Here is a 12900-nt window from a genome sequence, read left to right as displayed (position 1 = left end):
CATAAATGGACGCAAAAAAAACAACCTAATCACTACACTTACATAAAATATCACTTTTTAATTAATTTACATTTTAATTATTTAATCACAAAAATACTCATTTTAGTACAAAAAACCCTCCACAGACCTTTCAAAAATTAACAGTAATTAAACCTTGCTTTGAACAAAGAAAATATGCCATTTATTGATGTAATAAATTATATAAGTACCACTAGTTTTAGAACATAATAATAAGAATTATGACCATTCTAGTAACATTAAACTGACCCTGCAGGGTTTTGTTATACAGTCGTTCCTTGTTTGTCACAGTTAATTGGTTCTAGACCAACCATAAGTGAATTTCTGAAGTAGGATTCAATATTAATAAAAGGAAAAAAAAATCATAGTAGAAAATCTTCTAAATAGTATATATCAGACATAAATTTATGTATTTTTTATTAGAGCTCATTTAGCTATTTTTTATGCTTGAAAATGCTTAACATACAGCACATCTATGACATAACTATTAGTTAAAAGAAACATCACTCCTAAATGGTTGCCAACTAGGACACACAAAGTACAAAAATAAACTTTCATCACACATCAGAAGACACATGTTTCCTTTCCATGACCCCAAACGCATCACGTCCTCTGGAGGAAAGCAAGGACAAGATGCTCTCCTCTTCTTCGGGGGTAAAACAGGTACAAGCAGGAAGCAGTATGAAAAATAAAAGTTTAATCATTTGTAGAAGATGAGAAAAGAGGACATGATGATATAACCCGGCTGTTGAGACGGGTCTGGATCCTTGCCGCCGAACAAGCCAAAGTAGAGCACCGTGTTGGATTCGAAGCCGCTCAGTTCCAACTGAAAACATCAATACACACTGTACTTTTTTGTTGTGTAAAATACACTAAGGCACAGGAGATGGAGGTCATAATGGAGTCTGGATCATAACACAGTAAGAACTGTATCACACCAGTGATACCGCTGTACTGCTTTCCTGCTTCACAGTAAGTTCTAGGATTATCATCACACTTTTTTTTGCCATCATTTTGATGGGCACAAAAACATACAAAAAAAAGAAAACTACTTGCTGCTCACTGAGGTTCATTCATTCATTTTCTACCGCTTTTCCTCACCCTGGACTGGTCGCCAGCCAATCACAGGGCATATATAGACAAACAACCATTCACACTCACATTCATACCTATGGACAATTTGGAGTCACCAATTAACCTAGCATGTTTTTGGAATGTGGGAGGAAACCGGAGTACCCGGAGAAAACCCACGCATGCACGGGGAGAACATGCAAACTCCACATAGAGATGGCCGAGGGTGGAATTGAACCCTGGTCTCCTAGCTGTGAGGTCTGCACGCTCCAATGAAAACTTATTTGAGCTAAACATTACCTGTGCCTGACACCTACTATTGTATTTATGTATATGTGTCTGCTTTTTTCCAGCATCTTGACCACATTAGACCAGGTCCAGTTTGAAAACTACTAGGGATGCTCATGATCAGAATTGGCAACATAAAATCCTGATCAAACTGTACACTTTAACATTTATTTATGATGACTGCTATTAGGGCCACATGATGGATGAGTGGTTAGCATGTTGGCCACTGAGTCAGAAGATTGGGAAAACCTCTTGGCATGTTCTCCCCGTGCATGTGTGGGTTTTCTTCGGGTACTCCGGTTTTGCATTTGCAGTAAGGGTAATTAAATTCAGCTCCTGAACGTTCCGCTTCCCTCATTGATACACACACTTCCAACCATTTTCTATGTCGCTTATCCTTACATTAGGACGGCAGGGGAATGCTGGAGCCTATCCCAGCTGTCTTCGGGCGAGAGGCAGGGTATACCCTGGACTGGTCGCCAGCCAATCACAGGGCACATATATACAAACAACCATTCACACTCACATTCATGGAATTGAACCCTGGTCTCCTAGCTGTGAGGTCTGCGCGCTAACCACTCGACCGCCGTGCCACCCCTCACTGAGGTTCTTTTTGTAATTTCACAAGCAAGACAGAGCTGCCTCTGAGCACTTTGAGACGGGGGTTGCGGCCCACAGCAGCACCCATTGCCTGTTGAGAAGAGCGATACATGCTTTCCTGTCAGCGTCTCGGTTAGAAAGCCCACAATTTTTGACATAATTAAACTGTATAGGAGTTCATAATAAACAGCGATTTATCTTTTTAAAATGTGTTGGATCCCGAATCCGATCCGCAAGTACAGACTGGACAGTCTCAAGTTTCTCAAGAAAAGAGGTTACTTCAAGACTTACACAAAATAAACACAGTTAGGACACTGATAAATTGTTAAGTACTGCTTCCTCTTCTGACTCTTCCACATGACCAAGTAACAGCAAGTTTGTTGGCTAGTCCAGCTGCATACTGGCCCATGTTCACAAAACAGTCCAGTGTGAAATGCCTCCAACCACTTGCGCCTGATGGTGGCCATTTAGGAACTGTAAACAAATGTGGCTTTCCCTTACGAGCCACTGCTAGCAACGTAGCACAGCAGAGCTTGGGGGAGGACAGAGAGCTTATCTGCTTACAGCCACGCCCATATAAGGAAGTCGGCTCCTCTGTGACATCACAAGGGGGCACTTTTGCAACACCCTCTGAAACCAAGCATTTTGAGCCATCACAAACTTCTTTCAGGGCTCACTTGCAAATGCGTAAATCTCATTATCTGAAATTTTGGCATCGTTTAACACAAGAATACAACACTAACCACATTTATACGTCATACAAGTGGAAAAAGGATAAAGGTCCCCTTTAAGACTCCTGTCCACTTCAATTCCAGGGTCTCACCCTTCTGTTTATGTCGCATTTTTTTAAAGAGTACAGGTATTTCCCGGGGTCTAAAAGTAGCAACAACAAAGTTGCAAAATATAGGCTCCAGCATCCCGCCACGACCCGAAGGATAACTTCCATTGAAAATGGATGGATGGAAGTTGCAAAATTGGCAACATTGATCCATCCTGCTACATGTTCTTATTCTCTAGAAAAACAGGTGTGTTAGTTAACAGGCAGAGCTTAAATTCTTACTTTTTAACATACTTGGCTGTTAAATATTCAGATTTTGTGATTTTTCTTTTATTGCAAAGGCGCTGACCTGTCTGGTGACATCAACCCTCCAGGGATCGACCTGAAGTCCATCGCACCAGCCTCCTCGCCCGTACAGCCAGGTGCCATGTTCATTGGGCACAGCGCCATCTTTTACTCGCTCTGTGCAGCCCAGCGCCGATCCTGTTGGATCCGCAGAACCATACAAAGATAATAATAAAAAAAAAATAAATAATAATAATAATGAGCCTCACTAGTCAGGGATTTACAGACGATAAGCTTTGCTCACCCGCAGAGTCAAATGTGTGACTGTTGTTGTGGACGCCGTTAAACAGGAAGTGATGGGAAGTGACACAAAATTCCCCGCAGCCATTCTCGTCGCTGCCGTGTCCCGTGATGACGGCGTACAGCTCCACCTGCAAAAGAGAGAAACCGCCGTGAAGGAGGCGCGCTCACCGTCTTTTAAAGCTCCGATGTCTGACCTTCTACCTTCTTGGTGGACGCTGGGACGGGAAACATGATGGGCAGGTACCTCTTGTTGTAGGTCCTGTTAAAGGTTCCACCGCTGTACAGTGACATCACCCGGAAGGGGCGGAGCTTCTCAGTGTGATTGCCTGAGAGATCAATCGTCAAGAAGTTGGAGTGTGTCATTGTCCCCTGTCCCCTATTATGAAAAAGTGGCAAAAGCTCTGTCCTAATGGACATGATATCATCGCTTAGCCCGTCTTGTGTTTATAATGTTCAGATTATTTTGTCTCGGGCCCAGCCAAAGCTGTCAACGGCCGTGGTCCCGTCAATCAGGTCTGGTGCTTGTGTGTCTCACCCAGCATCACTGAGGCTTGGTGACCAGTGTAGAATGCAATATACAGTATCATCACAATGTCTTTGAATGCATCTTCTGAATGCCTTATATTTGTATTTTACTTTATTTAGCCATTTTTATGCTGACAAATGCCCAATTTAATCAAAAATATATACAATTTCAACCATGAAACAGCATAATTTATCAATTAACATACTTTTGGTTTGCTTTGCTTCATACCCAGCGAAAAATACTACAGAAAGGGACCTTTAAGAAAAAGTGGAGTTTGAGTGTCCGTGCATGTAAATTCATACTTGTGAGGTTGGCGGTGCTGAATCTCAGGTTGAGGGAGACGATCCATGGCATCGCCCACGGGACTGTCTTCATTGTGAACATACACTTGCTGGCGTCCAGGACAGGAATGAGGGGAGAGACGTCCGTCTGCCAGTGACCGATACCTCTGCAGACAACAACTCACATGTTGGAAACATGTTTCCATCTTCCCATTCTGGAAGTAACCATTCTCTAATCGCTACCTACCAACTAACACACGCCACTGCATCTAGCTCCGTACTCATCTAACTGAAGGATGCCCAAATGACAAGCGTAACGTATTGTTACATTATTATCCGTTTTTTTTGTCCTACCTTCGGAAAGCTGTGATCCAGCGGCCCAGCTCCACGTTGCAGTAAGGTCCGAGGTGATCGCAGCACACAAACAGCTGCACTGTGTGATCCCATGGAGGGCAGGAAGAGTCTCTCCTGCCAGGACACGACAAGGACGCGTCCAGCAGCAGTGTGTCAAAGTCCAACAAGTCTGCAGAGACACAACAGTCCAAATGTTAATGGTCCCCACAGGACTGCAATCTATTAGTGGCTGTGATGCGGAATGATGTACCACAGTAATCAACGACACTGCATAACTGGCCATGATGCATTTGAAAAAAGGTAAATAAGTAAAAACATGACTCTTCTGTCCCTGTTTTGTAGTGTCTTTGATGCCACAAACAAGACGGAGCAGCCTATAAGTGCTTTTAGATGGGAGAATGGCCCACAGCAGCACTCGCTGCTTGTTGGGAAGAGGGATATGTGCTTTCATGTCAGAGTCTCCAATGAAAACTTCATTCATTCATTCGTTTTCTACCGCTTTTTCCTCACGAGGGTCACGGGGGTGCTGGAGCCTATCCCAGCTGTCTTCGGGCGAGAGGCGGGGTACACCCTGGACTGGTCGCCAGCCAATCACAGAGCACATATAGACAAACAACCATTCACACTCACATTCATACCTATGGACAATTTGGAGTCACCAATTAACCTAGCATGTTTTTGGAATGTGGGAGGAAACCGGAGTACCCGGAGAAAACCCACGCATGCACAGGGAGAACATACAAACTCCACACAGAGATGGCCGAGGGTGGAATTGAACCCTGGTCTCCTAGCTGTGAGGTCTGCACGCTCCAATGAAAACTTATTTGAGCTAAACATTACCTGTGCCTGACACCTACTATTGTATTTATGTATATGTGTCTGCTTTTTTCCAGCATCTTGACCACATTAGACCAGGTCCAGTTTGAAAACTACTAGGAATGCTCATGATCAGAATTGGCAACATAAAATCCTGATCAAACTGTACACTTTAACATTCATTTATGATGACTGCTATTAGGGCCACATGATGGATGAGTGGTTAGCATGTTGGCCACGGAGTCAGGAGATTGGGAAAACCTCTTGGCATGTTCTCCCTGTGCATGTGTGGGTTTTCTCCGGGTACTCCGGTTTCCTCCCACATTCCAAAAACATGCTTAAGGTTAATTAGCGACTCCAAATTGTCCATAGGTATGAATGTGAGTGTGAATGGTTGTTTGTCTATATGTGCCCTGTGATTGGCTGGCCACCAGTCCAGGGTGTACCCCGCCTCCAGCATACCCACGACCCGAGTGAGGATAAGCAACATAGAAAGCGGATGGATGGATGACTGCTATTGGCCAGGGGTGCTGTCAGTGGCGATTCTGGCTTGAGTGATGAGACTCTGCTGAATAAAAATTTGACATGGTCATATTGTGATATGTAGCACACAGGGGGGTTCCGAATGAAGAGTACTTGGTAAACTCAATGTCTTCCACCGCTGAGAGAACCTGGTCATCTAGGCTGATGAATTTAATTATTTTTGGGGTCATTTGCTTTACACTGCTGACTGTTAGGGCGGCACGGCGGCCTAGTGGTTAGTGCGCAGACCTCACAGCTAGGAGACCAGAGTTCAATTCCACCCTCAGCCAACTCTGTGTGGAGTTTGCATGTCCTCCCCGTGGTAAAAAAAATCTCCGGGTACTCCGGTTTCCTCCCACATTCTAAAAACATGCTAGGTTAATTGGCCACTCCAAATTGTCCATAGGTATGAATGTGAGTGTGAATGGTTGTTTGTCTATATGTGATTATATGATTATATGTGCCCTGGCGACCAGTCCAGGGTGTACCCCGCCTCTCGCCCGAAGACAGCTGGGATAGGCTCCAGCACCCCCCGCGACCCTCGTGAGGAAAAGCGGTCGAAAATGAATGAATGAATGCTGACTGTCACACACATACGGGTGAGTGTTCAGCGTTGGCTACATTAGCTGTTGTTTGAGGATCACATCATGAGCCTCAAAAACTCACCATCTTCCGTCAAGTGTTTCTTCAATAGCCGTATTAAAATAAAGATTTTTAAATTGCTCCCTGGAAAGTTTTTTTTTTTTTTAGTAGGAGCCACAGATAATCGGCTTTTGGGATTGACACTAAAAGGCATTTTCATGGAAATCAGCCGATTGATCGGAGCATCTGTAAAGACCACTTGCACTTCTAAAATCTGGACTGGATTAATAGCGACCTGAAGGTTCAGAAATACACAGTTTCTCATCTACAACACCATTATTCTATTTGTGGAAATACAATAATGGCACAAGTCAAGATATCCGCTGCTCCTGTGACTAAACTGTCCTAATGTCGGAGAATTTGGATATGAAATGAGACGTATGTTGAATACAAAAATTGGAAGGTAAAATAGCGACACCTGGCGGCATGTTGACAACAGCCACAGCGCCTTTGTTCCCATGCATTTGGACTTTGTCAAAGACGGGAATGACAGTTGCAGGTGACTCAAGTTTGAGCTGCAGATCTGCGTAGAAGTCAAACCTGAGATGGAAACGTGAAAAAAATACAACATTTTTTTTTTACTTGTGTAACCCACTGAAGCTGTAGTAAAATATAGTAAAAAAAAAAACATGTCCATGACCATGTTTTTAATTTTAATGTGAAGTAATTTTTCACCAGATTCCAACATTCCAACACCAGAACATGAAATGACTGGCAGCCCATTCATGCAGCAAGGTAATTGGGCCTGATTTAATAGCGCCCTCTGCTGTTTGGTGGCGGATAAAAAGAAAAATACACTCAAATCCCGACTCACCACTGTGCTTGCCAGTTGACAAAGCTGAACGTGGGGTAAAGGAACCAGCCCATCTCGGCCAGCGCTCCCTGTTGGTCAATGCCGATGAAGAAGTTTTGGGAGGGCGTGGTCTGGAAAGACACATTGACCGGCAAGCCAAACCTGCACACAAACACAGCCATAATGTGAAAAAACTGCACAGATATGATTGGCATCAACGCTAAGCTGGATGATCTTCAGGTGTGTCTGGAGGGCCGCTATTAAATCTGTTAATGGAATTAAAATGTCATCTCCATTCATGGTGCATTAGGCATCAATCTGACCGTAGCGCTTGGGCAACGAAAGGCTCCAGGTGCACCATGGCAGCGGGTAGGCCCAGCGGCGACAAACACTCATCCCCGATACAGTTCATATCCTGGATGGAGTTACCGGGCTCAGCGTAGACCAGGACACCCGAGGCGTTGGACTTAGCCATGTTTTGGATCTGGTGGGAGATAAGGTCGGTCACAACCTGTCAGAGGCTAAAGACGAGGAAGAATCGATAATCTGTGTGACTAATGAGAGTCAAGAGGATTACTGAAATGATCCGGTGGATTTAATAACCTATGACATGTTATTGAGTGTTTGATAAACATTTATTATTATTCAAAATTTTTGTTTTTTTCCTCTCCTCTAAAAACATTATGTTTTTATTCATGCATAATTACAATTAAGTTAGAAAAGAGCTTTAACGGTTGGGTTTCTATACTTTAAAGGGGACCTATTGTGCTTTTTCTGACCTATAAATGTAGTTAGAATGTTGTATTCTCATGTTAAACGATGCCAAAGTTTGAGATAAAAAGGTTTGAGCCGTGAAACAACTTGGAGATGGCTCAAAACGCTCGTTTCAGAAGGCATGGTAAAGCTGCCCCTTTGTGATGTCACAGAGGAGCGCACTTCCTTATATGGGTGTCCTCTCAACTCTCCCCCAAGCTCTGCTTCTTTGTTTACGTTGCTAGCAATGTCTTGTATGGGAAAGCAATTCCTAAAGATGCACCATCAGGCACAAGTGGTTGGAGTCCCTGATTCCCAACCAGCAAAAGACATTTGAATCTGTCTGCTGTATAGGAGCCCACAACTCAATACAAAGGGTCGAAAAAATTAGCATAATAGGTTCCATTTAACTGCAAAAGTATTCAATTTATACAGTATATAAGGAATCCTATTTCAAGAGAAATTCACTCATCACAGTCCAGTCTGGAATCAATCAACTATCATGAAGCTGTATGTGGAAAATGTTATCAAAATATTAAAAACCAAGCTCAGTATTATGTAGTACAATTACCAAAACTGACTAATATCTAATTCATTCATTCATTTTCTACCGCTTATCCTCACGAGGGTCGCGGGGGTGCTGGAGCCTATCCCAGCTGTCTTCGGGCGAGAGGCGGGGTACACCCTGGACTGGTCGCCAGCCAATCACAGGGCACATATAGACAAACAACCATTCACACTCACATTCATACCTATGGACAATTTGGAGTCATCAATTAGAGAGAGATGGCCGATGGTGGAATCGAACTCAGGTCTCCTAGCTGTGTGGCCTGCGCGCTAACCACTCGTCTACCGTGCAGCCCCACTTATATCTAATAATGCAGGGGTGCTCATTAAGTCGATCGCGAGCTACCGGTCGATCGCGGAGGTGGTACTGGTCGATCGCTGGTCGATCGCGGCGTGACATTAAAAAAATATCATCCCAGCATCAATGCCGTCACTTGATTGATATACAGGGCAGCCATTCAGATGACAACTGAATGTTGCCGTTCGGGCGACCAATCAAATCAAACAACGTCTCTAAGTGCAGCAGAACTTACGATGTCAGCCTATCATCCATCCCCGTTACTTGATTGACATACAGGACAACCAGTCAGATGACAACTGAATTTTGACCTTTAGGTCACCGCTCATGCGTAAACAACGATGCAAAGTGCTAAGCTAGTCTGCGAATTGCGAGATTTTAAAGCCCTCGCTAAAGTTTATGGTCACTAAAATGAGTGAAGTAGCTGGACCAAGTAAAAAGGCAAAAACTGGACCAAGTAAAAAGGCAAAAAACATATCACTTCCATACGGATATGGAATATTATACGGATATTGTGATACGGATATTATCCATGACTGATAAACATTTGGAAGTGTGCTTGAGGCTGGCTATCAGCAGCTACTGTCCGGACTATGCATCCCTGGCTGGTTCAATTCAGTGCAAGTCATCAAAGTAAACTCAGGTAATTACAAAAAAAATTATAGAGTTAATTATGTGTGTTTTGCAATATTGGCTCATTTGGTTATGTAAGGTACATCAACATACATTGTACGTACAAATAATCCTCAATACATTTGAAAATAAATAGATGTTTTGCATTTTTGTAGTGGGTAGATCATTTTGACTCGGTCATTTTAAAAGTAGCTCGCATGCTGACAAAGTGTGAGCACCCCTGTAATAATGCATATAAAAACTGAATTTTTATTTGTATTGTTATTATTATATTGTATTTATAGCATGCATTATGTTTTTAAAGGCAATGTCTGTAGATAGAGCTCTTGTGCTGGAGCTCCTTAGGTGTACCGCATTAGGTGTGCTGACCTTGGTGAAGAAGGAGCAGTTCCTCTCAGACAGCCAGGCCACAGAGCCCGCCACAGAGGGCGATGGCTCACACCCATCCCCTGCATCCCTCAGCTGATACCACTCCTGACCCCAGCGTCCCATGAGCCAATCGTATCTTGCGTCCAGTCGCTTGACGATCACCGGCATCTTCCACCCTGCAATAAGTGGAGAAAGATCACAAGATAACAACAATGAACTGGATAACGAGGAGGGTGCTGGTTTACCTTTGGAGGTGAAGACCGCCTGGGCCAGGCCGCAGTTGTGACCCTTGCAGGCCCAGGAGTACAGAACACTGGGGATCCAGTTTCCCAGACCAAAAACCGGCACGGGAGAGAAATGAAGCCTGGACAGAACCTCCTTTTGACTGACAACAAAACAACACTGTTATATTTTGTTAACTCATATTTGATCATGGCTGGGCACGGCGGTCTAGTGGTTAGCACGCAGACCGCACAGCTAGGAGACCAGGGTTCAATTCCACCCTCCGCCATCTCTGTGTGGAGTTTGCATGTTCTCCCCGTGCATGCGTGGGTTTTCTCCGGGTACTCCGGTTTCCTCCCACATTCCAAAAACATGCTAGGCTAATTGGTGACTCCAAATTGTCCATAGGTATGAATGTGAGTGTGAATGGTTGTTTGTCTATATGTGCCCTGTGATTGGCTGGCGACCAGTGACCCGCCTCTCGCCCGAAGACAGCTGGGATAGGCTCCAGCACGCCCGCTACCCTCGTGAGGAAAAGCGGTAGGAAACGAATGAATGAATATTTGATTGTCACTATGGTAGCATCGGATTTTAAGGCTTTGCATGCCTGTAATAGTTCTGAAATTACACATGAAATGATTCATGTTTGACTAGCAGTATTCCAGTATGCTATAATCATAACTTTTATACAACATCACTGCCTTGGATTAAAGGTTTCGAGTTCAGCTGCACAAATCACTTTATTGCCCTAAATTCACATTTAAGTTTGGAGCCTCACCCTGAGTACAAGGAAGTCACCTGTTCTTCATGGCGGCGTCGTATACTCGCTCCCGCATCCACAGAGCATCGGTCACGGAAGAGTCGTCAAATGAGAGGAAGAGAACCTGAGCACTTGCCGGCAGGCCCTCAACAAGGCTGGACAGGGATGCCTCGGTGCTCCACAGACACTCCAGGAAGGCTGACTTGTTGGTGAAAGCGTGGATGACCACAGAGCCACGCTCAGCTCCAGGCTGGTACACAAACTCCCCACTCAGTGTTGGGACCCTAAACGCGGCAGCCTGGTCCCCCGGCTCAGGTGTGCCTGACAGCCTGGCGTGTCTCAGCTCCACCGTGTTGTCGTGGGCGACTGAGTCCGCTTGGCTCGCCTCATCCTCGGTCAACGTCAGCCGCCGCCTCGGTCTCTCTTCGGCTGTAGTCATGTGAGTGTCTACTACTAACAACAAGTACAGCAGACATGACAATGAACGCACCATTCTTCCAGACTGAATACGAGCGTCGTAAAAGTCAGGAGGAATTAAGTTCGGGTAAATGTTTCATTTGAAGTCGTCTCGGAGTCGCTTTGTTGTCAAGTGTGACCATTAGTGGTGTTTCTTTCCTATTTATTTTAATTTTTTTTGATAGTTGAAACAGGAGGCGGGTCATAGGCTACGACTACGGTGGCCTACGTAGGTCAAAACGAATGTACACACCGGATGGTCTTCCGCATTCCGTCTTCTCAATTCTCTAGGGGTTTCCATTAGATTTAAAACACTAATTGTGTCTGATAGTTCCACAGCTTGGTTTTTGTCAATAGATTTAAGAGACGAAAAGAGGTAGCAGACGTCACTAGAATTGACTGTCAATCAGCCGCTGTCAGCCGCCACGATGGTGAGCAAGAGCCAGGCCCGCGAGGGGGTGAACAGTGTACAATGTACTCACTAGCTCTGAGCCGAGTATAAAATAAAGTTAGACGCTGTACGTACACCTGGATAAAATTATATATACGCGTGTGTAAAAATATATGTAATATTTCTTTTTATCACACTGTTGTTTTCACATACGACAAACGGTGCTTTTATTTTGAAGACCGGTGGTGTGTCCCGTGTGTGTTGAGAATGTCTGTACAAGTTGGGTACAAGGATAAACGTGCTTCGCGTCTTTTTCACTCAGAACACGCACGTCGTCATCCGGCAGCTGCATACTGGCCCATGTTCACAAAACATTTATTTTGATGGTAGGGAATCAGGAATTCCAACCACTTGTGCCTAATGGTGGCGTTGTCAGGAATTGTAAACAAATCTGGATTTCCCTCGCACCCAAAGAAACTGGTTTTTACGAGCCATTGTACTGGTGTATCTGGCCTACAGCCACGCCCATAAGGAAGCCCGCTCCTTTGTGATATATTATAGTATATATATATATATATATATATATACATATATATGTGAGATATATTCATTCATTCACTACCGCTTTTTCCTCACGAGGGTTGCGGGGGTGCTGGAGCCTATCCCAGCTGTCTTCGGGCGAGAGGCGGGGTACACCCTGGACTGGTCGCCAGCCAATCACAGGGCACATATAGACAAACAACCATTCACACTCACATTCATACCTATGGACAATTTGGAGTCACCAATTAACCTAGCATGTTTTTGGAATGTGGGAGGAAACCGGAGTACCCGGAGAAAACCCACGCATGCACGGGGAGAACATGCAAACTCCACACAGAGATGGCTGAGGGTGGAACTGAACCCTGGTCTCCTAGCTGTGAGGTCTGTGCGCTAACCACTCGCCCACCGTGCCGCCGTTAAAAGATATATATTGTTCCAAAAATATATTTTCTCAAATAAATGCGCCTGATGTGCTCTTTCGTGAAGTAAACGTACGGTGTCATTGCTATTCGTAAACAGCAACTAAATGATAATTGTGATTTTAATGAAGGAAGGCGCTGAGAGAATTGATGTCACCGATGAAGGGATGTGCGTAGTTGGGAGGTGCGCAATAAACACCCCCATCATCATC

General features: G+C 44.4%; 1 protein-coding gene across 1 annotated transcript; it reads right to left on the bottom strand.

Moving 5' to 3' along the window:
- Positions 1–125: 125 nt before the first annotated feature.
- Positions 126–11582, bottom strand: si:dkey-256h2.1 (uncharacterized protein LOC337520 homolog). The gene is made up of 12 exons (XM_058054060.1): positions 10918–11582; positions 10143–10282; positions 9898–10073; positions 7601–7761; positions 7299–7439; positions 6903–7024; positions 4505–4673; positions 4172–4317; positions 3545–3669; positions 3345–3471; positions 3105–3238; positions 126–844 (listed from the first exon to the last, which is right to left on the bottom strand). Exons 1-12 carry the CDS (start codon positions 11370–11372, stop codon positions 719–721), a joined length of 2022 nt encoding a protein of 673 aa, XP_057910043.1. The 5' UTR covers positions 11373–11582; the 3' UTR covers positions 126–718.
- Positions 11583–12900: the final 1318 nt, after the last annotated feature.

Source organism: Doryrhamphus excisus, chromosome 17 (genome assembly GCF_030265055.1).
Source record: "Doryrhamphus excisus isolate RoL2022-K1 chromosome 17, RoL_Dexc_1.0, whole genome shotgun sequence".
Classification (NCBI taxonomy): domain Eukaryota; kingdom Metazoa; phylum Chordata; class Actinopteri; order Syngnathiformes; family Syngnathidae; genus Doryrhamphus; species Doryrhamphus excisus.
The sequence above is the reverse complement of the archived record's forward strand: the minus strand, read 5'-3'. Positions and strand labels throughout refer to the sequence as shown.